The sequence below is a fragment of the Salvia splendens genome, chromosome 22 (assembly GCF_004379255.2).
Source record: "Salvia splendens isolate huo1 chromosome 22, SspV2, whole genome shotgun sequence".
NCBI classification, from domain to species: Eukaryota; Viridiplantae; Streptophyta; class Magnoliopsida; order Lamiales; family Lamiaceae; genus Salvia; species Salvia splendens.
The window spans coordinates 22,737,520-22,764,990 of record NC_056053.1 but is presented as its reverse complement, the minus strand read 5'-3'; the positions used below and the strand labels follow the sequence as shown (position 1 = coordinate 22,764,990).

Here is a 27,471-nt window from a genome sequence, read left to right as displayed (position 1 = left end):
ATCATCAATTTAATACGTCTAGAAATATCGAATATTTATTGTGAAAATACTATAATATTAAATCTAAAGTTTTCTAATATTGGATAAACGAATGAATAGTATTGGAAAAAACCACATTGATGACATAATGAAATTGGAATTGTATTACGAGTAAAATTTGATAGATTTTGTTTCACAGATAGATATGCTGCCAAACTGATTTTGGGATTTACCCTTTTCCCTGGATTTACTGGCGCACCAAAGGTCAGATTTTTACCGAGGCAAAATCGCGGTCGATGCCACGTTGGCATTTTCACCAGCACTCTCGTGTATTTAAATGCGTCCCAGAGAGGAAAATGGGTGAAAGCGCCCTGTTTATTTCCCTCTCCGGTGAATGATTCCGGCGGCCTAAGAAGGCGGAGCTCGTAGCTGCGTCTGTGTTACTCAAATCAAGAATCACATTTGCGGGAGAAAGAGTTTTTGCTTGCGATGTTTTGGAAGTGCAGCTGCAGATTTTAGGTGACGCCTTCTTAATTCAAATGTGCCATCTAATGTTTCCCCTTTTAGTTTGCTCAATTCATATATAGATTGATTCTTGCAGCATTCTTGTTATTCTCTGTTTTCTTTCAAGAAAAAGGGGGAACTATGTGATTTGTTTATTGCTTTGCAACGATGATTTGCTGTTTCATTATCTGAAATGTGAAGTTGTGGATTTCCATAGCACAAGCAAGAACAAATTCATGAAATCCCTCTTACTTGGATTCACATTTACCTGAGATTTGCATGTCTTCTTGTATTGTATTGCTTCTTCCCCAATTGAGGGATAAAATCTTGGCTAACATTTAGTTCTTTCAGGGGGAGTGAAGCAACAGAAATGGCATCTGAAGGACACACCGTAAGTCGGATATATTCTCTGATAGAATCTGGTTCATTGTTATGCTATCTTCATAAGTTTGTTGCATAATAAGTGTTAAAGAAATAGGAGGATTAGGCAACTCTAGAGTCCAGATCAGTGTAGGAATTTTCCATTTAGAAGTGTGAAATGCTCCAAGAAACTGGCCCATCTGTGTTACCATGAAGATAAAAAAATCCATCTGATGCTTAGATGCCCTGTACTTGAAAAGGGAGTTACGCAATATTCATGATTCGGACTTGAGATAGATATAGTGATTTTGCATTTTTTATCTTTATCATAATTTATTGGTTTTCTCTATATGAAGCAATGCAGATTAGTACCCAAGCTTGAAGCACTACATGTTAATAAACAAGCTTTGCATAATATGTCAACCTAAATATATATGACGATGCAGTGCAATATTATGAATCTATGATAGATTAGAAATTCAGTCACTGAGTAGCGATTTGACCTAATTAAACAGTAATGCAATAGTTGATCTAGTTATTCTGCTCTCTTGCATGATACAGCAGGGCTGATTACCTTCTGTTTAAAGGAATGCTTCTATGTATCTCTACTGGATCAATTCACCTTGAGGCTCCAGCTTTTTCGGAAATTTCAATAAGTTTGAAATTCATGAATTATTTATTTATGTTTTCTGGACTCTTTTTCTCCTTTTAGGATCCCGGTTTGGATAGTGCCGACTTAGCTCATACCACTCAAATTGCAAAGAAGGCTAAAAATGTTGATGCTGCTGATGTGACGCGAGTGGATATTGGGTATGGTTCACTGGCATCATCTTCAGAAGACCCCATCAAAGAGCTTGTGATCCAGGCTTCGGCAACAGAAGAAGAAAGGGTTGGAGAGTATGGCAGCAATGTGAGTAACAGAATTAATTTGCTCACTTCTCATCAAGTTTCAATGATCCATCTTACGTTATAGCTAGAAGCCTCTTTCAATGCATCACTGAACCTAAAGTTTTACTGAATATTGTTAACACTGCATGTGGCATATGTGTTATAAATTTATTTATGAGTAATCACTATAGTCTGTAGGCGATCAATAAGCCTATGCATAAACACAAACTATCTAGAATCTCGAATATCCATCATTAATAGTTCACTTTCAGTTATGCTATCTCAGTTAATGATCATAGGATACTATCTTGAATATTCTCCTGCTGGCTATAAGAATTGCATTTTAATTTAAATTACGACTCTTCAAAGCTTGACCATTGTTTTTCATGTTGATAGACACTTTATTTGAATTCACACATGGCAGATTAATAATGACTATGATATCAATTCAGAAAGAGCAAGTGATGATGCAAAGGCGAGCTTACTGGTGGATGACTATGATATCAATCCACAGGCTAGAAGGCAAAATCTGATACTAAAAAAGCTTCTTGTAAGTAGCTGGGATATCTAGAATGCATTTGTGAAGGCATGATAGCTTATAAAACCTGAGTAACTCAAATGACTTTATTGATCCAGCGAGCTCCCAGGTATTTCGACTGCCCAGAATCTACTAGGCTAGCTAACGAACTCAGTGAAGATGATGACAATGGCACAGCGAACAAAGGGCACAAATCATGCTATATTTGTGGTGACATCGACCATTCAGGAAATAACTGCAAAAAGGTCATTTTTCTCTAAAACATGCTCTAGGAGTTCTTACTTTACAGTGATTGGTTTTACCTTTGTAGACCTGTTTCCATTACCGAATTCTTAAATGTTTCAGCAAAAATTACTTGTTCAAATATGTCAAGAAATATATTGCTTTACTTCTACATCCTTAGCTAGCTTGAGATCGATTTTATTATTTGAAAAACCATCTCTAGGCACTGAAAATATCAATAACTATACATGATTTACAGCCGTGCGCCTCAACACTCAACATACATGCTCGTCTAGATGTCCATAACAATGCTAAAAGTTGTTTGCTGGAAGACAGTTCCATGATTCATTTTCCGCCTTCTTGGATTGGCAGGCCAATGTGTGCATCGTTTGCTCTGGAAAGGGCCATCTGATGAAAGATTGCCCAAATAAAAACAGTGAACTGGATAGCACCCCAACTCCATGTTTAAGATGTGGAAATACAGGCCACGACATGTTTTCGTGTACCCAAAACTATGACCCTGAAGATCTCAAGGTAGGTAACACTGTATTTTCTTATACTTATACAGTGTTATTATTACTAAAATTATATAACCACAGATGTTCCCTCATTCTCTGTTTCTGTTAGGAATTCTTGTTAAAGTAACAAAATAATATAGCTTCTGCCTGTTATTTTCTGAATATTCAGTCAACTTTTGCCTTCATTCTTTTAAGAGCGGATGTTGAAAAAAAATGCATTTCTTGCAAGGTCGCAACTGTGTGATTATCCTAATGCTAGCAAGCTTCAAATTACTTTTTAAGGTTTAATTGTAATAGTTAATCTTCAACAGGCTATCGAGTGTTATATTTGCAAGCAGCCTGGTCATCTCTACTGTGTTGATAACAAAGAGGAGTGGCCAAATAAAGCTTCATGCTACCGTTGTGGGCAGCCTGGCCATTTTGGTCCGGTATGCCTTATCAACTTGTAAACATATCAATCCTTGCTAATTACTTCTGACTGCCCAACTATATGCTTTTGTTTTTGCAGGAATGCACGAAATCGAATATACTTCCCTTTGATTTCCAGCTATTTTGCCACAAATGCAAAGAGAGGGGTCATTCCTCAACGCAGTGCCCCCCAAAACAGCGCCTCGGGAGAAAGGTTTGTTATAAAAGCATTGAGAAGTTATTCTCCCTCTCTCTTCTTAATATGTGTCTGTATATGTATATATGTGTGTTTGTGGGCATTTGAGAATACTGTGTAATTTTTGTTGGTGTGCTATTAAGCCTCTGACATTGCTTCATGACACACTAAATGTGAGTAATCAGCTAACACAGCATGGACTCTTTTCCACAGGCAAGGTCCGCAAAGAAAATTGAAAGGACGAGGTTATTTTTTGCTCGCAAAAACAAAAGAAAAAAATCCGAGCAAGCACCAGCTCCATTGCCGGCAGGTGCAGCCCCGTATTCTGGCAGTACAGCACATGTCCAGCCATAACAATGCCGCAATCCAAATCACCGGGCTGAACCTGTTAGATTCCCAGCAGGTACGAGCTCATGTTGCCCATACTCTAGATTTCACAACTCTTGGAAGCCAAACTTCAGAAACTCTTGTATCAACCTCAGCATCCAACTTTCGACTTGGACCACATACTAATAGTCAGATTCGAAATTCCCCTTCCTTAGGTAGAATGTCCGAGCTCATCGGTGTTGTTGGCCTTGTCTCATTTCAAACATCTGCCAATGCGACCGACCACTGGAGAACTGAATTTGTTGTTCAAATATTTTCCCTTCTTTCCCTAGATTTCGAGTTCTTTTTGTACGGAAAATAGAAAATTCAAACACATCTCCTAACAGAGAGAGAAAGACTACATGTACCATTTTTCAGTAAAGAAACTATCATTGTAAGCTTTTCACATTGGTGTATAACAGAATACAGAGTTTTATAAGCTTGCCACTAATATAAATGTATTTTACAGTTTATGGTAAGAGATCTGAATTGACATCGACTCGAAGTCAGCCTAAATATAATCATTATCCACACACTCACGGTCCCAAATAACTTATCCAAAGAAACCTGCAAAATTTTGGACTGAAGAAAAGATATCAAGAAAAATTCTCTCCTAATAATAAATTAAAACTTTAGTCTTACAACAACAGTATCAACTACGACATCACAAGCGAGGAGAGGCACAAAGGTCCTATATATCGTGTTGCCATCCACCGAGCCTTACTCCGGGATCATAGCTGGTGAAAAGCCTAAACTCATTACCAAGTTTGCTGGAGTGCTCAGGTTGAAAACCACATGGACGCAATCCTAAGAGCTCGGCAGCCAACATTGTTTGCACCTCACCTATACAAAAGAGTTTAGTAACATCAAACTCTATCCTCCCACAGTCCCACTTTCATAATTTTAAGATGGCCATTCAATGGCAGAAAATAAAATTTTCCATTCATATGTAAAGAACATCACAGATGGGATTCAACATTGTTTACAAGGACAAGACAAAATCGAAAATCCAAAAGCTTAGGACTTGAATTGCGTTTGTGAGGAATGTAATAATGGAGTGCTCATTTCAGTTGGAAGAAGAAGAGAAGAAGAAGGAAGCTCGGCTTTGAGCTCGGCTTTGAGTTCGGCTTTGAGCCGAGAAGACAGTTGGTCTTGAGCCGAGAAGCAAAGGAGTTCGGTTTGTGTACCGAGAAAGGAGTTCGGTTTGTGAACCGAGAAGGGAGCTCGGTTGTGAGCCGAAGAGAGTGCTCGGTTGTGAGCCGAAAAGAAAGTTCGGTCTTGAGTCAAGAATAGAGTTCGTCTTGAGCCGAGAAAGAAGAAGCAACAGTTCGGTCTTGAACCGAGAAGGAAGTTCGGCCTAGAGAAACTAGCCGTTGGAGCAGCAGTTAGTTAGCCGAGATGTAGCAGTTATTCTTCTTGCTTTCTTGATTCTTCTTGTAGTTAGTTAGTAGCAGTTGCTACTTGATTGTAGAGCTTTAAATAGCTCAAAACCATGTACGTAGTGAGAAGTGAAAATCAATAAAGAGTTTTCAAGTTTTCTCTCCAAGATTACCATCTTCGATACTCTAAGTGTGAGTGTGTGTTCTTCTGCATTGTGAGTTATCATACAACTGTGAGTGTGTGTGTGATTCACCTGAGTGTGTGAAAGTCTTGTGCGTATTGAATCCCAACAAGGAACATATCCAACTTCCACATCTGAAAATTTTCAACGAAATAAAATGAGAGTCGAAAGATTACCTGTAAGTAATAGTAGGTAACTTTCTCCTGGTTTAGATAGAAACTTAACAGTTTCCGCAATTTTCTCCAAGCACTCCTTGCTCTGTTAATAGAATCATTAGTTCTTGAATTACATCAAAAATTAAGTTTGCTCCAAACGTCATGGCCAAACTAGTTAGAAGCCAAATTCAAGTTTGATACTACTAACTGAATAAGAAAGTTAAACAATGAAAACACATCTCAACAATAGGAAATAAGAAAGTTAAACACTCAAACTGAGAACAAAACTGCAGAAGACAAGTTTTATCCATCTCCATAATGATTAATAAAGAATCGGTAAAGAGACAAAACATAACATCAGCTAGAGAAAAATATCATTCACATTACGGCTGGTTTGAAAGATTTGATTCAAAATCGAACATCCATATGGAATGCTTCATTTCAAACCTATTGTTAAAGTGACTAGATGGTTTTGGAAATAACTCCAATTTGATTAGTTTTAAAATCCTTTCAAACTATATCCCACATTCCAAACTGACAGATTCCTCAAACCAAACACATTTCAACAATTAGACCCAAGAAAGTTGTTTACCCTGGTTAGTTATTACTACAACTCCATATAGTCTTATTTCAGATGACGCTTCACATGAATCCTACCAAAAGTGAGGATAGCGTCTACAACACAATTAATCATACAAAAACATGTCCAAAGATCTTCCAATTCGTAAGTGACATTCTCCTAATAATTCAGCCTCAATGCATAAAAGAATTCACGAGGAAAATGACATATACCAGGTAAGGAGGATCTGCTACTACAATTGGAAACGAGTGCTTCAACGACGACGGAAGATCCTCCGGTTGGTTATAGTCATAGAAAGTGAAGTCATCCCCGTATTGCTCGAACCTTTTGTCGAACTCAAGAAGCTGCGCTGGTATTCCCGGAACAATTTTCTGAAAATCCCGAATGTCGTCCGGTTAAATTGCAGGTAATTGAAAACTGAATAGAAACTCTTGAAATATCTATAATAACGCACACTAATCGAACTTTCTCAATACTTTCAAATCATGATATATCATTTACGATAGCTACACGAGAAAGGCGTGAACCTAACTACCAAGTGAGACCATCAACAGGAAAGCATATGCAAAACGAGCTCTTATTTTGCTCTGTTCTTAGGAATTAGTACATCATAAACCCTAGCCATTCCTTCCTTGTGAGAATTCAGAATAGTCATTCCATTCTATAATGATCTCTATTACTTTCAAATGAAGAAGGTGAAAGTATGCACAAAACAAAAAACATTTCGATTCCAAGTGAGACAATCAACATGGAAGCATTTCCGACGAGCTCGTATTGTACGCTGTGCTATGGAATTAGTAAATCATAAACCCTATCCATTCCTTCCTTGTGTTAATAGTCATTCCATTCGATAAGGATCTCTATTGATTTCAAATGAAGAAGGTGAATATATGCACAGAACAAAAAACATTTCGATTCTAACACACACGGATCAAGCGATGACGGAGACGCTACCTTGAGATAGGCGTAAAGAGTAGGACAAGCAATGCAGACGACGCGAGGGGAAATGAGCGTTTCAGAGAGAGCGGCGACCTCGGCGGCGATGGTTTCGGCAGTTTGGCGGTTGTACCAGAACTGACTGAGATTCCAATTCTCCGTTACCAGCGACACCTCCTCCCCGTCTGCGTCTACAGCTTCTTCGGCGGCGGCGGCAGCCTGGTTCTGTTCTGCAAGGAACTCCTTGAGCGCTTCCAGAGTGAGAGAGCTCAACATCGGAATATCGTCTTCTTCATCTGCGCTAACGCTATTAACAACTACGGTGTCGTTTAAGGAAGCTTTGGGTTCTTTAACGAGGTTTCCGTCGGTAGACGTCATTTTCCGGGGAAGAGAGACGGTGAGAAGAGTGGAGGCTTTATTGGGACTGCGATCTGTAGGTTTTTCAATTTATTTTTAGCATTCTATATACGAGCCTCCACAATCGCAAGGACTTTCCCACGGACTAGCACTAAAACTTCCCAAAAACACCTCATACCACGTCATAAGGACTTCTCATCTCACTGCCACGTCATAAAGACTTCTCACTTCACAATAGTGGACTAGCACTAGGACAAGTACTAGGACATCCCAACAACACAATTTCATATTTTATATACGAAATTTAAATACAGAATTAAAATTTCGACACGAATACGGAGAAAATGCAAACATTTTATATAATTAAAAAAAATACATAGTGAAATAAAAAATACATAGTTCAAAGAGAAAATAAAAAAAACCATCCCCAAGCTTTGACACACGCGGCCCCCCTCTCACTCCTCCTCATCCCCTAGGCCAGTCGCAGCGGCGTCAGAGTGCCCAGATGCTCCCCCACCACTGATGGGTGAGCCCAGCATCACGCCTCATCAAGTCGATGACTCCCTGCAGCATCTCCTTGTGTATGAGGTCATCGGTCGCTCTCCACTCCTTGATGGTTTCTATCATGTTCGTATGATGTTGGATATGGGCAATACGGGAGAACTCGGGGGTCGGCTGGAATGCTGCAGGGGCTGCGATTGGACCTCCTGGACCCACGGCTGGCGGCTCCCCTAGACGCCCGCATCGCCGTCTTTTGCCCAATCGGGTGGCGACGGCGGCGGCGGCGGTTAAACGAGGGATGACTCGGGATATCTTCGGTGGAGCCGGCGCTACTGCTGTAGTCGCCCCTGGAGTTGATCTTCTGCCGCTTCGGCCAACCAGGGGTGACACCCCCCGAAACTTTGTCGACTCCATCAACACCACATAGGAGTCCCAGTGGTTAAACGTGTCGTGCTTGCCACGCTCGGGGAACTCCGTCATCGCCATCTGCTGGTAAGCATGCGCCCGTTGTTCTCGTATATGCAGGCAAATCGGGAGACAACGGTCTTCAGTCGGTCCCATGTCTTCCGGCACTCTTCAGCCGTGTGATACCTTCCATCCGCCGGTTTAAACGAACAATAGGCTTGGGAGATGCGTTTCTACATGTTGTCGATGCTTTTGACAAAGCCACACACTCCTCCTCACTCCACACGGTCCGCCTTGTCTCCTCGTAGTCGTCATCCACCTCAGCCCTCGACTGCGAGGACTCACCCGCCACCCACTTGCCCTTGCCGCGGCCCCTGCCTCTACCCTTGCCCTTCTTCGAACCACCCCGATGGCCTGCAGCCGGTGGACTCTCAGTGGGAGGCACCCTTACCGGAGATAGACCTAACTCTTCCAGTGAGAAAGTCTCAGCAGAAGTATACTGAGACTCCAGTCGAGTACAGGTCTGGGACGCCCGTGTAAAGAAATTAGTAGTGGGGCGATAGACATTGTCCTCGGGCGACCCACCAGTGGCCGGCTGCCCCTGCATCATCCCGCTCATCTGGGTCATCATCCCCCGGCATCATCCCGCTCATCTGGTCGTGCCGGCACTCATGCCCGCCATTTGGGGCATCATCCCTGGCATCTGGGGCCAAGCGTATATGTTATAGTATTGTGGCATCATCCCCAACATCTGGGGCATCATCCCCGGCATCTGGACGCCCGTTCCACTTCCAACCGGGAACGAGGGTGTTTGTGTTTCGCTAGTGGCTGGGGAGTCGCTGTCTTGGTGCTCCATTTATCTTGAATAGAAATGAGAGTAGAGAGATAGAAACTCGTTAATACAAGTGGTGCAAATGAAAATGAACCGAAACGAGCCGTATATATAGAGTTTTTTTTAAATAAAAAATTGCTCTCGACCGTGAGGTCGTCCGTCGGGCGCCCACAATAGCGGACGAGACGACGGACACCGCGACGGACGAGCGCAAAAACCGACGGATGAGGGGTCGTCCGTCTAGCTCGTCCGTGAGTGGGACGCCGGTCTCAATAGTGGACGAGCGCGACAGACGAGCGGCTCGCCGGTCGCTTGTCCGCCGGCTCGTCCACTATTGTGGATGCTCTAAATTTAATATTCAAGGGCGTAATTAAATTTAGTTATTAACAAATAAAACTAGTAGTTAGATACTTTAATGTAAAGTTAAATTAATAACAATTTTTAACCATTTTAGAAGTTATTTTGTTATAGTTATTTGAGGAGTGACATATAATACCGGTGTGATCCGTTGCTAACTTTTCTTAAATTATTAACTAATTTTTTCTTAAATTGTTAATTTGCTAACTCATCAATGCTATGTTTTAAAAATGTCAACACGGTAATACTGAAATGTCAACATAAACTTAAGTTGATATTTTAATATATTATGTTGACATTTATATTTAAATGTCAACACAAATATGTGTTGACATTGTAATGTAATTGTGGTGACATTTTTAATAAACTACATTGATGAGTCAACAATTTAAGAAAAATTAGCATTTTAACGCAGCCATACTACCATATAGCTAATGTGAACATCTTGTTTACACGTTTAGTATCGTTTATTTTGCTTTTTACATTAAATTAGATTTGAATACATTAAAATTATGATTGACATTCATAGATTTACAATTTTTTATAAAAATCAAAGTTCTATTTATTGATTTTCTCTATAATTTCAATCAAGCTTTACTTTTTATAAAAATTGTAAAATAGAAAACCTAGAATAAAAGTGATACAATTACAAAACAAATTCTCCCAAAATGGAATTGATAAGATTATTAAATATCGAGATAGCTTCGATCATCACCTCAAGAAAACAATCGATAAAAAACTAGAGAAAAATGAGTATGGTTTGTATATAAGATAATAAATACAAACAACAAACTACACGATGGCTAAATAGTAAATACACAGAAGCTCAAGTCCTCATCAATTCATAAGTAAAAAAAGAATAAGCACCATTGTTTGTAGAAAATAAATCAATTCTCAATAGTCAATACTCACTTTTTTTAGGTTTTTCTGGTATTTATACAATACACTTCGACATGGAGAGGGAGAGAGCTAAGCACCGTTCTTGTTCTGCCATGGCTTAAGCACACCTACTACGACGATCACTACGATAATGAGAAGGATCATGATTGCAATACACATCCATTTCCTTGAGTTCTTCTGCAAACTCTTCGCTCTCTGCAGGGCAGTATTACCCGACTGCACGTGGTCTACTGCTGATGAAACCTGGGAGATAGGGTGGAGAAGGATCCATTACGTTGAACTACAGTTTCAAGAATATTAGTTAAGGCACTAGGGTTAAGGGTACCTGTGACTCTATGTTATCGAGCATGTCGCCTTGAGCATCCACCAGAACCGCCATGTCCAGGAATATCTGCACAATGAGAGTATAATGCAACAATATTAACTCTTATACGAATAAGCAGAAAATATGTATGAACTAGATAAAGCTCAACAAGGATCGACTTAAAATGATATCGGGAACCACCCAAAATGCAAAACCTGACAATGAAGTGTATATGTTGTATGTACAGAAACAATAATCACAATAACCACTTTACCTGTTGCAAATCTAGAAGCTTCTTCTCTAAGTCTCTAACGGCATCATGGCGCTCTTGAATTTCAGCAAGTGTATCCATTATCTGCAGGTATGATAATGTTGGCATGAATAAGCATAACTGGATGCAGCCATTAGAGTTTGACATGATGGTTATTAATTGTGTGTGTGTGTGTTATGTTTTACTCAAAAAAGTTAAGCTACACATTAACTCAAGTAATCAGAATGATCCCCATCAACCTCTTTTTTTCTACATGCTGAATAGTTATGGAATGATTGCAAGTATTGATAAATGTATCAATAAAAACAATGAGATAACAATATGAAACAACAAAAAGATAATAAATCAAATAAGTAGAAAATCGAGCAGAAGAAAACAGAGGACAAAATTTCGAATTAGGAACATACCTGGCCTCGGCCTTGTTCTCGGATTGCATGCTGAAAAATCTGCTCGCTGTCTCCGGTCTCTATCAATTGATCAATTGTCTGCGATAGATGGTTTAAATAAATGAATAGCATATTAATACATGATTCTATGGAAATTATGAAACAACTGGCTTCACCTCTTCATCAGCCCGGGTGCCAGTAACTGGAAGGAACACGACAACCATCAAACTAGTTATTACTACAATTTAAGAGAGGTGGCATATTAATGCAAAATATTTGTTTGTAAGCAAGCATTGAAACCTGTGAATACACGCCGCTCAACTACTTCACGGTACTCTTGATGTATATTCTCTCTTAAGGTCTGCAGAGTACTTAAAGCAAAAAATTAGATTTAGGAAAATTAGAAATTTTTGCAATATGGAGACATAATAGTGTGTCTAATGTACCTGAAACTCAGACATTTTATCTTTAAACCTCTTCTTCATAGCTCTGCATTCAACCATTAACCAATGAGAAATAAAATTTCACCTTTTCAATTATTATTGGATATAATTTATACTAATAATAGACGGATTAGAAAAAAACTATCACATGCAGAATGTTACAGAGTACTTGTGTACTAGACAATAATTGAATCCAAGAAAATCCGGCATTTTTCTGTATTAGGTAAATATCAAGCATTAATGATTTACATACTCGAGTAGTTAACCTAAAGAATGATAATTTTATTATATCGATTGAGATTCAAGCTTACTAAAGAATAGTTACTCTTGGTTCAAAATGAAAGGGTGAGGTACTCAAATATAGAATGGCATGTCAGCTACTTATGATTCAATAATAGCCAGGATAGAGAAAAGGAGTGTGCAAATTACACTGTTGTAGCTGTTCTTGATCTGTCTACGCCTGATCCTTTTCCGCATCCAGGCTTTTGTCTATTGGCTAAATTCTATAAAACACATGAAAATAACAATCACTCAGAACTAGAAAAACTCAGTAAGTAAACCAAAATGAGACCTGCAGCACATTTCTTTACCTCTTTGTCAAGTTCCTCAATTCTTAATTTAATTGTGCGGGCAATTTTTCCTACATCATCAACATCCTTCTCCATTCGCTTCTTGATTGCTACAGGGTTATGAAATTTTAGTGATAAAAGGCACAGGAGCACAAGAAAAAACAAACAAACAAGGAAAAAGATGAGCTAAAAAGCTGATGCAACCTATAAGCTGATAAAAAGCCCAACAAATTAGAAAGGTTCATAAAATTAATTAGAGAATTGAGTTGCTCATGTAGATAGATATGTTAAAGTCCTGGTATGTAAATTTAGAAAACATAATGCTTCAGAAACAACGGAAAATTAATCAAGTACACCTGCAATATGTTCTAGTAAAAAATAGGGTACCTTTCATTGCAGCAGCCTTGGTAATAGCCTTTGATTCCTCATGAGCATCCTGCAGTTGAACGATGATGAATATTATTAGAGTTTAAATGGTAATATCACGAGAATTTCTATGCTCAGACACCTTTACTACCATTTAGCATGTCCCATAGGAAGATACAGCAGAATAAAGTCGCATACACATTCAACGAATCTATAACAGTCAACACATATCAATAGATCTGTGAAAATTCCACATGCATGTATCCACTCCTATGCAAATGATGCAGGATTTTGGAGTTCAGAATTTAGTCTCAATGACTTCCACCCCATCCCGAAGAGATGAAAGTCACTTGTGATGACGGAGATTTAGACAACATAAGCAATATATGAGAGTTATAAGAACATTATGGCTGATATCTGTTGGCATCAAAACATTACTTTAAGTGCTAGAGTAACTAAGTAAGGAGATGCTGTTTCAGGAAATACACTTGAATGGAACAATTTCTACAGAACAACTAGAGTGGCAAAACGGATAGATGAGTAGAACTTACACCAATGATAGTCTCTGGGGAAAACATCTAAGCAATCACTACTCAGTCAAACTAGTTACTAGTCACACCATAATAATAGCATATGTGATATAGCTACACTGACCTAGTAAAACAGGAAAAGCAAAGAGAATCCTATGCAATCAGATAAATGACTTCATCTGAGGATGGAATCTTTGAAGTTGGATAAACCCATGTCACAGCCACACTTCACGAGAAGGATAGTTTAAATATTCTAGGCTGGAAATTGTATAGCTCTCTACAAGCATTTTATCACTTGTTCCATTTATTAGCTGTTCTAAAAGAACAAAAGGACATGAGAAGTTCATCTTATTCTTAACCATGTGATTTCAATTAAGAAACAAGAAAAGGTAAATAGCAGTACAAACCTGAAGCTTTCTCAGTAGGGCATTGAGCTTTTCATATTGTTTCTCAATCTCCTGAACCTGTCAATCCAACATAAGATACAAATAAGTCTCATACTAAAATAAGTACCAACTCATTGATCATAGTATAAGGTACTTCGGCATTTAGTAAGCATGTAAATAGTAATGAAAAAACTCCTTCTAGTGATCATCTCAAGCATTATTGTGATTGGTGGCAGTCACCTGCTTAAAGAAATCATCCAAGCCCTGGTCGTTCGTTTGTCTCTCCATTCCCATTTCTATATCACCATTTCTATTTCCTTGGTCCCGTGACGCAAATGAATCCTGCAAAGGTTGCACAAGAAGAACAAACAAATAATTTCAGGATTACATTTTTCACAAACAAATGTAACATAGGCCACATTACGAGTACTAAAGCAACAATATTTAACAATTAGGGCTGGACACTGTAAAAACAAGCAATCATGAAAAAGAGACAGGTTTTACAATTTTACTATAGTTTCAAGAGCAGTGGTGTAGTTCCTGATCAAATTAATGATACGTGTAAGAGCTGTTATAAGGAATGATTTCACATGGATCAAATACTTTGAATATGATTAGATAAGCAATTCTATCAAAATATTTTCTCAAAGTCATCTACCCAATTCCCAAATTCTAGTCCAATAGTTTGGCCACAATGGATCTTCTATTCTTCTCCCACAAGAAGTGATCAAGTTCTGAACTTTCATAGTAATTCAAGTTTCCACCAATGTATGCTAAACAATCGAACAAAGATGGAGCTAAAGTTGCACACATATGAAAGGAAATCAAATTCAATTTACAGCTCTGATTCCAGTCATAAGCAATCCCAACTTTTTCTGCCTTCAATTTTCAACTAAAATCTTCAGCAATTTTAAAATTCAGCTGCTAAAAGCTAGTGCATTGACATTGAAGATTTCCAAAACCAGCAATTTCTTCAATTTCACCAATTGATAACAGATCAATTAGCAATCAGGCATTCAAAAAGGGGCAAAAACACTCACCGACGACAAAAGATCATTCATTGTGGAGGCCGCAGGATTCTGGATTCGAGAGAAAATAGATTTAACGAAAGATTTCCTTCCTCTCCGACTCTGGCTCCCTTATCTCACTTTCTCTCTCTACTTCGTCCTTGATTTTTGTGCTTTTCTATTTGCAACTTTTTTCCCACGCGGGTTGGAGGAGAGAGAGAGGGACAGCACTGTGTGAAAGGTGTGAAGGTTTTGTTTAATTTCAATTTCAATTTCAATCCTTTTTTAAGCTAATTTAATTAGGTGGCATTTGGTGTGTAATAAATTGTTTTTGACTTTCTATTCTCGTAATTAATTTGATTTTAATGCATCATAAAAAGTAAAAATAATTCCTAAAATAAAAGAGCAAAACAGTTTGAATATGCTAATAAAGTTCTACTCCTATAAAACTAAAACTCTCTTTCCATTTTTAATTGTACCATAAAAATAGTTATTTTTATTTTTGACATTTTTTCTTTCTAATAAAATAAATTTCATTCTTTATTAATAATATTAGTTACTTTTTTTTCTTATGCTTTAGCAATTCCATATCAAAATCTATGTCATCTTAAAGGTGTTTAATTTTATGGAACTGACACGTACTAATATTTTTGCTCCATTAAAGTAATAAACTCGTAATATTGCATCATGTTTCTATGTACGCTTGATTGTAATTTTAAATCGTAAAGGGAATCAAATTTAGTCGTAAAATTAACTTTTATTGTCGTTTTTAATAATATTATAACTATGATGAGAAAGAAAGCAATAAATGGTTGAAGGTGGAGCCCAAGACAACTAATATTTCAGATCGATCTCCACCGGTAGGGGATATATGTTGATCGGTTTGGCAATTCAATACTTTATTGTAAAATTATTATTTTATTTACTAATTCAATCAGTGACCAATTGCCAACCCACAAGAGACAAATGTTGGCTGTATATATTGCATCATCGAGTAAAATAATCTCAATAAATCTTAGCAGGACGGCGGGATTGATTGATTTCTTACTTCATAAGGTTAGACAAAAACATTGAAACAATTTGCAATGGTAATCAAGATCATTAGTTTTATGATACTTAGACCATGTTTATCGGCATTTGAGGTCGACTGCCACGTAGGAAATTTAATTAAAAAAAAATATAAATGCAATATATGATCTCTCTTCGACCCAAGTCTCCCTTTCTCTTCAAACAGACCCTGCGGTCTCTCCTCCTCTTTCACCACTCAGCCAATGAGATTGTGCCAAATGACACAATTTCATTGGTTGATATTATTATTTTTAATAATTAATATATCTTTAATATATTATATTAAAAAATTATAAAAATTATACCAAAATTCATAATTTTTCTTCCTCTATAAATAGAGACCACATTTGCTATAGTTTTGCACACGCAAAAATATCATCTTTTCTCCTCCTATAATCCTTATTGTTTAATAGAATTTCATATTTTTAGTTTCCTTTGTTGCTAGCTATGGAGGATGATGAGAATAATATATTCTCCGATTCCCAAAACTTCAACCCTTTTCAAAACTTCAACCCTTCCCAAAATGTTAACCCTTCTCAAGATTATTTCCCTAGCTTTGATGATGGAGATGCGAATAATGATTTCATATATTCCACGAATAGGATTGCGAGTCTAGCTTCTTACATGAAAAATAAAGCCCAGCTTCAAAACAGAGAAGCTCACAAAACTCTGCTAAACGATTTGGTAGAGCATATATGGGCAAAATTCGGCAATTGCAATTGAATGTTTAGTTTTCATCTTATGTATGGGCACCAATTATGTATTTTCAATTTCGTATTTGATTTATTGTAATTTATGTATTTTATTTGTTTGTTTTTATAATTTTTAGTTTGTCATTTATTACGTTTTTCGATAAATTTACAATAATAAATATTTCATGTAATAATAATAGTATTAAAAAATATATAAAAAATATATATAATAGTGTGGTTAGGTGGTCATTGATAAACTATGAAAATATGTGTGGTTGGGTTGGATGAATATTAAAGATGTGGAAGATGATGTGGAGGAGATAGAAATAAATTAAATATTGAAAAAGTTGATGGTTGGGTTGGGTTGCGGGTTGCTGATAAACATGATCTTATGTATAGACATTAATTTCGAGTATTACAAATTCACATGTAATTCTAACTTTGATAAGTACGAGTAACATGGAAAATTGAGCTGCACAAAAATTTATTATGATTATAATAATTTGCAATTAGAAGATCGTATTTTAGTTTATAGCCGTTAAAATATTTCGAAATATTTGGATTTGGTATACAACTTTAGAGTTAATAGTTTTTTATCAAATCAATTTCGAGCATATTCCAAAAAAGGTTCCTGACCTTTTGTATTTTCATTAAATGTCTCAAACTTCTTGCATTTTCTATAAGATGTCCGGCTATACAAAATCTTATGATGAAAATATAATTATCTTGCCACAGTTTGAGAGAAATTTTCCTCCTCATCGTAAAATGATGTCGTTTTAGAAAAAAGGTAATAAAGGTTAATAGCACATTTTTAAAAATAACTCAAACTTTTAGCTTACTCTAGAAGTCCCCAACTTTTAGAAAAACGATGCTGGAGACGCAAAACACTTAATATTATTTTTATCAAAATAATGTCATTGTGTGTGTTGAAGTTAAATTTTTATACTGTATTTATTGAGTAAAGTTGATAATATTTTATGAAAAAGGAAAATTAAAGATATTTTCACACGTTGAAAATTGGGTACAATATTATGACATTTCACCATTTTCATTCTTGACACAACTTTCATCAATGTCTTAAGATGACTATTATTGCAATAACAGGATCAATCGTAAATTACTACGTTCTCCCCTCTTCAATTCATGGCAATTGAAACCTTTAAATAAGGAGATTTACAAAAACAATTTCATAACAAAGAAAGAAACAAGCTCAATTACAGTATGGTCTCAACTTCATAGTCTCGGTCCGGATATTTGGTTTTCGGGTTATGCGGTGAGCCCATACCCGAAGGGAAACAGCGGGTCATAATGCTCATCCCCAACATTCATGGGCAGCTGGTCCACGGTCTTGAACCAAGTGCGGGGCAGCCTGCCCGTAAACCCGAAATCCCCAAACAAAACATCGGCCACGCCCTGCCCCTCCGTCCCGGGCAGCCACGCCGCCACCAGGGCGTCAATCTGCCCGAGATACGGCTCGATCACCACGGGCCGCCCCGTGATCAGGACCACCACGCACCTGACCGACCCGCACACGTTCGATATAATACCCGGCCCGGGCTCGGGCAGGGTCAGATTCAGGCTGTCCCCGTTCGTCTCCGCGTACGGCACCTCCCCCACCACCACCACCGCGTACGAGAACCCGTTCTCCTTCACGTAGCTAGATTCCGGGTTCTCACTGAACACCACCTCAGTTTTCGGGTCGACCGTTTTCTTTATGCCCGTTAGTATCGTTGTACCTGATCATTCAGACAAGGGGCGAAGCCAGGAATTCAATTTAGAATATGCAAAAATATATGTATAAAGAAATTTTAAGATTTTGAGATGAGACATTTATGAAAGAAATTGGAAAATTTGAAGAACAAAATGGTTATAAATAAAATATGTTGAGGTGGGCTGATGGGCCAAAGTCCCAATTTACCGGAGGTGATGTTGCCGCTCTGGCCTTGCCATTGGATGGTCCAGCCTCCGCACTGGTTGCCGATGTCGTTGGCGTGTGTGCCAGCGACTAGGATCTTCGGCGCGTGCTTGTCGAGAGGGAGCAATGGTTTGTGACCGGAATCGCCGTTTTTGAGTAGCACCAGTGACTTTCTCACTGCTTCCCTCGCCAGCTCCCGATGTTCCTGTTTTTTTTTAATGTTTAGGAAAAAGGGAAACTGTCGAGGAAGTAAAAAGCTCCTTGATACGAGTATAAACTGACCTGACTGCCAAGGTACTTGGTCATGCTGTAGTCGGCCAGCGGGTGCTCGAATAGGCCCATTATGAATTTGACCCTTAGGATTCTCTTGACGGCATCGTCGATTCGACTCATGGAGACGAAGTTGTTTTCGACTAGAAATTTTAGGCCATCGAGGAATTCAGTGTAGTTGTACGGAACCATAATCATGTCGATTCCGGCGTTAACTCCGGCGAGGATTGAGTAAGTATAGTTAGCATGAGGTGGAGAGGTAATCCTGTCAATTCCTTGCCAATCTGATATCACAAACCCCTAAATCATATTTTCAAAAAATTTAAGTTAGTAAATGTTGGTGGGAATTTGGCATTGAAATGTGTATACAAGATTGAGCCTTAGTGTTACTCTGAATCGTAGGTTTTTCTTCAAGAATCCGGTGACGAAGTCGCGGTTGGCGTGCATCTTGACGCCGTTCAAGCTGGAGTAGGAGACCATGACGGTCGAGACGCCCTTGATGATGGAGTTGAAGTAGGCGGGCATGTGGATGCTCATCACTTGGTGCCATGTTGCTATCGTGTTGTTCTCGTTTATGCCGGTTGTTGTTCCGCCATCGCCAACGTAGTGTTTCGCGCAAGCTATCACCTTGTCTCTGAAACACAAATATATTGGCAAATTAAACAAACAAATATGCATTAAAACTTTAACTGGCCCATCAATATATTTGCACTTTGGTTTAATCAGACCAAAACATGAAATCAGATACATGGATGGATAACAACATTGTAAAGATGTTCGAAAAATGCCAAAACAGATATTCTTTCTATCCAACTACATGCAGACACATTTCTGTCAACAGTTTTCCTTAATTCCTACATATTGCAGCCAAACAAATGAGAAAACAAGGTGTGCTACAAGAAAGAAAAAAAAACACACAAGAAAACTCTAAATATAAAGTACAAGTTTTTTCTTACAAAAATTGTCGGGGGTGCAACACCCCCTGTATCTGCCCACGAGAGTACTCTCGTCGTGGCATCTACTTTGAGTTACAATACATAGGATTGAGTATTTGAAGGATTGAAAACTTACTGTCCACCTAGATATGGCACGCCCTTTGGAGAATTAGGCGGTATGTCTCCTTGTAAACCGGGTATGAGTTCTGTCATTGCTCTAACTATGCTTGGATCTTCACTGTAGCTCTCGTAGCAACGACCCCATCTCGGATCTCTACACACCTATATATATTATATATTTCTCAAAAATCAAATATTTATTTTCCTATCTAAATTAATTTGAATTCAAGATTAATTGTGATTAATTACCGCAATAGTAGGTGCAAAAGTATAAGGAATTCCTGTAGCTCTGATTTCAAGAGCAGTTGCTGCTCCGATCCTCTTCACTAGTTGTGGATCTCTGAAATTCAATAATTTCAATAAAATGAGATATTTTATAATGGACGAAAAGAGTATTAATTATTCAATGGCGAAAAAGTGACTTTTTACCTAGTAGCACCTAGACCAACGTTGTGAGGGAAAATGGTGGCATTGTACACATTATTATGCCCATGTACTCCATCAATCCCATAAATCATGGGAATTCCGAGGCGGGTCGACAGAGAACCCTTCTGGAGCTCGTTGACCATGTCCACCCACACCTCGGGGGTCGCCTGTGGGGTTGGGACACTGCCTCCCCCGCTCAGCACGCTCCCTGAGGTGAATATTTATTAGAGAGGCACGGCATAAAATAACAATTGCATAAGTAGATAAATTAACAAAGTTGTGCCTATGAAATATTTGCTCATGACTTGTGGCGATGCGACAGATCTCTCAATCTGCACCATTTGGCCGAGCTTCTCCTCTAATGTCATCTTCTTCATTAGATCATTTATTCTTCGATTTAACGGCTTTTTCGGATCCTTGTATAGGGCGTAATCTGCTTTCGATGCCTCGTTGCAGCAACATATCACTAGAATTCCGAGCAAGATCGATGCAGTAGCTTTTTTCATGTTTTCCTGTGAGAGAAAAATGATGTACAAATTTAGTAGTATAGATTTATATATAGTAATATGATGATCAATGAATAGTTAGGTATACATGTGAAGAGAAGAAGTGTGCCATGTGAATTTGTGTGGGAATTTATGACATAAAGGCAGAAGTTTTTTGGGAGTACATAGAAAAACGAACAAATTAAGCATAATGCTACAAATTTTGATCATTACAGATTAAGCATATAATGCTAAACTTACAGAGTTGAAAAGATGAAATGTGTGTGTAGAGAGAGAGAGAGAGAGAGAGAGAGAGTTGTGTTGGGATGAAATGGTTGGCAAATAGGTCGGATTTATAGCAATGTTAGGTGGAATTTTGATTTGGAATTTGATGAATTTTAAGATGTCTTATTTGAATTTGAAATGGGAAAGAGTAAATAATGGACAAGTGCGTAGACCGTTTTGGAAGATATATTAGTAATTTGGTTTGATTGAGCAATAAATATAGAGGGTAATCCATTTTTTCTATATATATATATATAAATGCTCAAAGTCGAAAATATATCCAATTATCCAAAACAATATATAGAGTCCTCTTGTTGTGACTTATTTATCAACAATTTTAGTACATAGTATGCGATGAGTATTGCTTACATTTATTGATAAACATATAAGTTATGATACACTAAATATGAATAAAAATGTTACTCCATTTGGAAGGGCTGTGGATCATATCTATTAATCGGTATCTGTTTGTAAATATCAGTACCTAATTGCGATTTGGAAATATTTATATATGAAAATCTTTTTAAAAATCATATATACAAATCTTTTTCCTTAATAATTGGAATATTTGTCATTATCGCGCGACATGATTCATGAAAATTGAGCTTAATATATATATGAGGATTTTGTTAAACTAGTAGTATGCGAACGGGTTCCATTTAAACTGTGGGACGTGTGATAAAAATAATTAAGTAAATATCGATCTTTTGTTTAGATTTAATTGAGGTTAATATTAAATTAAACTGAAAATTGATATAAATTACTCCCCCGGTCCCCGATTAATTGTCACTCTTTGATCGGGCACATGTTTTAAGAAATTTAAAGAAAAGTTGGTTGAAAAATTAGCGGAATGTGAGACCTACTTTTTTATATTGGTTTTATAATAAAATGTGAGTGAAGTGAGTTAGTGGAATGTGAAACTTATTTACCATTTATGGTAAAAATAAAGTGTAACAATTATTGAGGGACAGACCGAAATAGAAAAGAGTGACAATTAATCGGGTATGGAGGGAGTATTAAACATGAGGATCCTACGAAATTCACCACTCCAAGTCTCCAATCATACAATTTCACCCAAAAATATTGGATTAGAATGCATCCTTATGTTATCGAATTAAATACAAGGAGTTTAGATACAATAATTTCTTCAACAATTAAACTCTAATTGTGCATTGATTAAATTTTAAAATTACACACACAAAAAAGGGAACAGTTTGTCTAGAGTCTTTGCCCTAGCGGCAAGGAGCTTAGACATTATTGTATGAGGTGCCGAGAAAAAAAATTGTTTCTACCCGATACACCAAAAATTGAATTTAGAATGGTAACTACTCATTTCTACGTTGACCACATAAATTTGATTAATAGAGTTTTAGGTTTTAAAATGTCATACTTTTTTCGAGATTAGGTTTAAAATATATGTACATAATTAGCTCCGTAAATAATTGAAACTTCGTTTGGACAAATATAGGGTTTATGTTTAAATACAGTTTAATTATACCCAACAAAGTATACTCCATCCTTCCATGAAAAAAATATCTTATTTGACTATTTTGGGATGTCCATAAAAAATAGTCTCATTTCTAAATATAGAAAGTTTATGTCTCATACTTTACCTACTTTTTCTCCACTCTCATATTTTACCAATTTCTCATTAAAACTTTTGTCGTCCACAAATGAGATTATTTTTTATGGACGGATGGAGTACTATTTAATGCTTTAAAAAGGAAATATTTTCAAAAATAAAATATTAAAATAAATGGATTTTTTGTAGATTTATATAGATTTTGTATCTTACGGCATGATATCATGTCGTAAACTAAAAATCACGTTTCCAACACTCCGAACCTTTAATAGATAAATCGAAAGAAGCCAACTTAAAATTCTTAAAAGTAGATGAAGAAAACATGAAATGAAGATGGAGAAGACCAATTAAATGGATCTTTGGCTATATGAAGCTTCTATTGCTTGATTATTATCAAGATCTTACAAGATTTATATCTTAATTATAAAATATTTCAATAGCTTGCATATAAATAATGGGAGAAAATCATGAATCGTGCAAATTAACTTTTTTCTTTTATTATGTGGGGAAAACTATTATTAGACTGAGTTTGTTGATTAGGGTTTGGAGTTTTGAATTAAGGGGGAAATCATGAATCATGTAAATTAGCTTTTATCTTTTATTTTGAGGGGAAAACGATATTAATTGGTTTTGGTGCAACAGACCATTGCATAAGTACAATAATTATACACTATACTTTTAACTGGATACGATAAACACAATTTAATAAGTAGTATAACAAAATTTATAACCAAAACACAAGAATTTGATATTAAAGAAAAAATGATAAAATATATTTAAAAAACGAAAGTTAATGGTAAAACATGTTAGATATGATCTGGCTACGTGTGTTTAGATTAAAGAGGGTTTATTATTTAGGATAAAGCTAGATAGATAAAAATAGCATAATATTTTGCTTACTAATAAAATTTAGGCCTCGCAAATCATGGTTGTTATCATGTATTTATCACGTACACATGATAGTGACATAATCCGATAAGCTCAGATCCAAACATGATCTGTTAAGGAAATTTACGACACTAACACGACCTGCACACTAAGGACACAATAATAATTTGATCATAACAATACAACAATAAAAAATCAATTTCACAGGACAAGATAGTCATACAAAATCTAAAATTTCCAAGTTTAAACACTAATACTTAAATGAATCATAACTAATAAACTAAGAATTAAATTAATTAATTAAGAAAAGTATTTATTCTGTGTGTTCGTTTCATGTCCAAAAATGACAATCGCCTTAAAATAGGTTTAAAATGATGTATCCTATATAAAATCATGGGTAGTTTTACAATTTGAGACCACTTGTTTCCTTCATATCCGGTCGACAAGAAAATTGTAGAACTTTTTGTGATAAAGATAAAAATATTCAATCATATAATTCTCAATCCTAAATATATAGTACTACTAATTAATAAAGCTTCAATTAACTAATTAATCTAATTATATTAACTTGGAAAGTTGATTGGACAAAGAAAAATCATAGTTGAAGGTTGCAACTTTCAAGACACCAGAAACACCAGAAACGTGTTAGAAGGAAGCAAGAAACTGAAAATCAAATTGTAGATTTTATTAATACATATGTAAACATTATAATAACTTGACCCTAATTACATTAAAAAAAATTTATAGTTGATGGAGATGAATTCAAAAATGTGTTCCATCCTAGCAAATTCACACATGCGGAGCACACTGCCCATGTCATAGAGTATAATCTTCAATATCAAATCAAAACACATGTAATATAAAACATCATAGATGCTAGCTAGCTAGATTTTTACCAGATCTAGAGAAGTTGCAGATGCAAAAATAATTAATGCATATATGTATATAGTTGCCAATCAGAAATAAAGGCGTGAGGAATGAAGCCTGGTCCGAGATCGATCATACATGCATGGAATCGAACAAGAGGATCGATCGATCTTGGCACAGCCTCCATTTCTAACGCCAACTTTCTCTCTTCTTCATCTCCTCTCTCTTTCTCTAGATGGAGCAATCAAAGGCTACTTAAAGGGAGAGATTGATTTATGATTTAGGAAAAGTAAAGTGGGAGTAATTGATTAGTATGGAAAACAAGCTAAAGGCCACATGATAGACAGGCCATATTTGGGACTAAACTAATCTAAAGCAAGTTTTCTAGTCTTCGTCTTGTCTTACTCTCTCTTTTTAACTTAGTGTTGTGGAAAGTTTGGTGTGTGCACTGAAAATAACGAAACCAAGAAAGGAATCTCCATCTTTCTTGTGATCAAATTTTGATTATTTATTTTTTTGACCATCAAAAGGACATGCACACTCCCATCCTCCTCTGTCGGGAATTAATGTTTTATTTGTGTATTAATCATTATTAAAAATATATGAAGTGATTACTTAATTATGAGGCATGATATTTGCAAGATGGGCTACGATTTAAAGAATATTGCTTTGTGCTAAAAGACAAGTACATATGTTGAGGCACACGTTGATGCACACATCCATTAAGCTAATCAAATTATAACTAGGATTGATAAATTTTAAATGGGGGATTAGTAGTAAATTCTAATTTGATAATGGTGAATTATATATAATTGGAGTGACCGTCATACATTTAGATGTTACTCCGTACTAAGTAATTTCGAAAAAGACATACTCTCTAGCTAGTACTATTTATTTGAATTTATTTTTATGGTTGTAAAGTAGAATCCATTGAAATAAAAAATAGAATCTATCAATTTAATAAACGTTTATTATTTTATTATTATTACATTGTTTAGTTAATACTAATTGGCCTGCTTCATTAGGGTATATAATTTTATCAAGCTTAATTCAATTTGTAATAATAGGAACTTGCAAGAAGAGATGAGGAAAAGAACTAACAATAAGGGATAAACCAAGAAACCCATGTCAATAACTAAATAAGGGCTAAATCAGCAACACAACAAGTAATAAAGAAACTTCCAAGAAGAGATGAGGCAAATATATGCATTCCACATAATATATCCTGGTAGAAATGAAGAGTTCATACAATAGACGAACCTCTCATTCGGGTATCAAGGTGTCAAAACAGTTATTTCATCTCAAACTCAAAGTGTACACTAAATCCCTTAACTTACTAGTATCATATATATATTCGATGAAATGATCACTATATTCTAACAAATCAAACCACCTATGTACAGTGGTTAATGTGGTCATTGATTAATCAAATGACATAAACATCAATCGACACATCAAACAACTTTAAAGTCCCTACCTCCCACTTTAAACTTAATTTAGTTTTCATCTTCCTCATCACATGGTCCTACAACATTTCTAATCTCCTTTTTTTTTTCTTCTTGTTTTGCTTGTTGTGGAAAACACACACACACAAACACGATTTGATTAATTGGAAAGAGGAAAAGAAAAGGTAATGGGATCTTTAGTAAAATGTTTTGACCAATCATATCCCCTATTTTTGGCATAGGACTCCAACATCTCATGTCATCATATATCATATACCCAATAATTTGTCTACACAACTTCCATTTTTCAATGTATATAGTTTATTTTTTAATTATAGTTTGTAAATAATAAAGAAACTACTATAATAATGACGAACCGTTGCAACTTTAAGAGAGCCTAAATTTTCTTTAAGGTCGACCTGAAACGCTATGACCACTTTCATATGAAGATTTTTTTTAAAAGAATAAGATGTAAACGACGTCGTTCTTCGGTTTTTCGAAACTATTACTATGAAATTATAACTTTATCCCTTCTTAAAGTCAAAAAATATCTCCATTTGCCTTTGTTCGTTTACATTTCACCTACGAGCCATTTTCTAACTAATGGATCGGTCATCTAAATAAATTATGTTATGGACATGCTATGTGGCAAAGAATATTAGTTGGAAATCAAATTGATGCGAGCTTAACTTCTTTTAATTATTAAGATAATATAAAGTGAATTTGTATTCCCAAATAAGATGGGTTCTATCATTTTTAATGGTTTTAAAATATTTCAAAAATAATACCAATAAATTGCAGAATTAATGCAGTACTTATTGGGCCTCCACTGACCACTACCGACCATCCTCTTGCATTATGAACTTTTTTAGGCGTTTTATAACTTTATACTATACGACACCTGTCCAAATTGTAGTCGTTTTTAATTATTAAATGAACAGAAATTTAAAAGTTTGAATCCATGAATTTTGATTTCGACTATTAGCTATTTTATGTTTAAGCCAACGCGTACATTAGAAGTTTTTTCTATTTTTTATCATCTTCATGTCACCTAAATTGTGACGTGGATCAATAGATATTTGAGGTTATCAGAGTGGTTTTTTAAGCAATTTACAGTTATAATAATTTATTTTATTATTTTTTTAGTTCTATAGTTCTTTCATTTACATCTAATTTATAACTAAATTAATGTATAATTAATTAAAAAAGATTATTTGTATTAAAATAAATGTTGCATAGTTAAAAGTGGAAACTGGATAACTAAAATCCTAACTTTAATTAAATAAAATGAAAAAGAGCAAAATTCAAATACTAAATTTATATAGTTAAAATGATCACACAATTAAAATTCGAAAATCCAGGAATTGATGTCCTTTCTTTGATTCCTCCTAATTGCATTGGTATATCCTAAAAATTTCATTTCAATTGAAAATTATATAATAGAAATAATAAAAAAGTATAATTGAAAATACTCCTTGTGAGCTCGCCGACTAGGACTTTTGGATGAGTGCACTATGTTGAGAACTCTAACAATTATACAGAAAATTTTTACAGAAGTTCAACAAGTCATAATAGGAGATTCTCATTATATATATAATTAATTAATTAATTATTCCATGAATCTTAAAGAATCCAACATAATTCAAGTATATATACTAAATTCCTTTT

General features: G+C 36.0%; 4 protein-coding genes across 5 annotated transcripts; 1 reads left to right on the top strand and 3 right to left on the bottom strand.

Moving 5' to 3' along the window:
- Nucleotides 1-219: 219 nt before the first annotated feature.
- LOC121786334 lies at nt 220-4,385 on the top strand. Of its 2 annotated transcripts, XM_042184951.1 has the most exons (10): nt 220-498; nt 835-874; nt 1,556-1,753; nt 2,156-2,281; nt 2,368-2,514; nt 2,864-3,025; nt 3,321-3,437; nt 3,518-3,631; nt 3,827-4,016; nt 4,156-4,385. In XM_042184951.1, exons 2-9 carry the CDS (start codon nt 854-856, stop codon nt 3,965-3,967), a joined length of 1,026 nt encoding a protein of 341 aa, XP_042040885.1. In that variant the 5' UTR covers nt 220-498; nt 835-853; the 3' UTR covers nt 3,968-4,016; nt 4,156-4,385. The 2 variants fall into 2 exon arrangements, with proteins under 2 accessions (XP_042040885.1, XP_042040884.1); XM_042184950.1 differs by having other exon boundaries at nt 3,827-4,385.
- Nucleotides 4,386-4,395: 10 nt separating this feature from the next.
- LOC121786335 (EEF1A lysine methyltransferase 1-like) lies at nt 4,396-7,630 on the bottom strand. The gene is made up of 4 exons (XM_042184952.1): nt 7,230-7,630; nt 6,488-6,646; nt 5,717-5,798; nt 4,396-4,822 (listed from the first exon to the last, which is right to left on the bottom strand). Exons 1-4 carry the CDS (start codon nt 7,587-7,589, stop codon nt 4,671-4,673), a joined length of 753 nt encoding a protein of 250 aa, XP_042040886.1. The 5' UTR covers nt 7,590-7,630; the 3' UTR covers nt 4,396-4,670.
- Nucleotides 7,631-10,403: 2,773 nt separating this feature from the next.
- LOC121785909 (syntaxin-132-like) lies at nt 10,404-15,074 on the bottom strand. Its single transcript, XM_042184391.1, has 13 exons — nt 14,859-15,074; nt 14,059-14,160; nt 13,840-13,896; nt 12,924-12,972; nt 12,558-12,646; nt 12,397-12,470; nt 11,971-12,013; nt 11,825-11,885; nt 11,701-11,726; nt 11,546-11,623; nt 11,142-11,222; nt 10,889-10,954; nt 10,404-10,806 (listed from the first exon to the last, which is right to left on the bottom strand). Exons 1-13 carry the CDS (start codon nt 14,877-14,879, stop codon nt 10,633-10,635), a joined length of 921 nt encoding a protein of 306 aa, XP_042040325.1. The 5' UTR covers nt 14,880-15,074; the 3' UTR covers nt 10,404-10,632.
- A 2,575-nt stretch (nt 15,075-17,649) lies between these two features.
- On the bottom strand, nt 17,650-20,884 carry LOC121785908 (beta-glucosidase BoGH3B-like). Its single transcript, XM_042184390.1, has 9 exons — nt 20,846-20,884; nt 20,535-20,763; nt 20,255-20,459; nt 20,075-20,165; nt 19,842-19,987; nt 19,161-19,404; nt 18,783-19,070; nt 18,504-18,705; nt 17,650-18,321 (listed from the first exon to the last, which is right to left on the bottom strand). The coding sequence occupies exons 1-9, from the start codon at nt 20,867-20,869 to the stop codon at nt 17,852-17,854; spliced, it is 1,899 nt and encodes a 632-aa protein (XP_042040324.1). The 5' UTR covers nt 20,870-20,884; the 3' UTR covers nt 17,650-17,851.
- Nucleotides 20,885-27,471: the final 6,587 nt, after the last annotated feature.

What these genes read in the sequence shown, in the direction of transcription:
- LOC121786334 (XM_042184951.1), top strand. Translation starts at nt 854, where the DNA reads ATGGCATCTGAAGGACACACC. An exon ending in TTGGAGAGTATGGCAGCAAT is followed by an intron (nt 1,754 to 2,155) that starts GTGAGTAACAGA and finishes CACACATGGCAG; the next exon opens with ATTAATAATGACTATGATAT. An exon ending in ATGACCCTGAAGATCTCAAG is followed by an intron (nt 3,026 to 3,320) that starts GTAGGTAACACT and finishes AATCTTCAACAG; the next exon opens with GCTATCGAGTGTTATATTTG.
- LOC121786335 (XM_042184952.1), bottom strand. Translation starts at nt 7,589, where the DNA reads ATGACGTCTACCGACGGAAACCTCGTTAAAGAACCCAAAGCTTCCTTA. An exon ending in CTCTTTACGCCTATCTCAAG is followed by an intron (nt 6,647 to 7,229) that starts GTAGCGTCTCCG and finishes CGGGATTTTCAG; the next exon opens with AAAATTGTTCCGGGAATACC. An exon ending in TTACCTACTATTACTTACAG is followed by an intron (nt 4,823 to 5,716) that starts GTAATCTTTCGA and finishes TCTTTTGTATAG; the next exon opens with GTGAGGTGCAAACAATGTTG.
- LOC121785909 (XM_042184391.1), bottom strand. Translation starts at nt 14,879, where the DNA reads ATGAATGATCTTTTGTCGTCG. An exon ending in TCAAGAACAGCTACAACAGT is followed by an intron (nt 12,014 to 12,396) that starts GTAATTTGCACA and finishes GGTTGAATGCAG; the next exon opens with AGCTATGAAGAAGAGGTTTA. An exon ending in ATAAAATGTCTGAGTTTCAG is followed by an intron (nt 11,886 to 11,970) that starts GTACATTAGACA and finishes AGTACTCTGCAG; the next exon opens with ACCTTAAGAGAGAATATACA.
- LOC121785908 (XM_042184390.1), bottom strand. Translation starts at nt 20,869, where the DNA reads ATGGCACACTTCTTCTCTTCACAT. An exon ending in CATGAGCAAATATTTCATAG is followed by an intron (nt 20,460 to 20,534) that starts GCACAACTTTGT and finishes TATTCACCTCAG; the next exon opens with GGAGCGTGCTGAGCGGGGGA. An exon ending in GAGCGGCAACATCACCTCCG is followed by an intron (nt 18,322 to 18,503) that starts GTAAATTGGGAC and finishes CTGAATGATCAG; the next exon opens with GTACAACGATACTAACGGGC.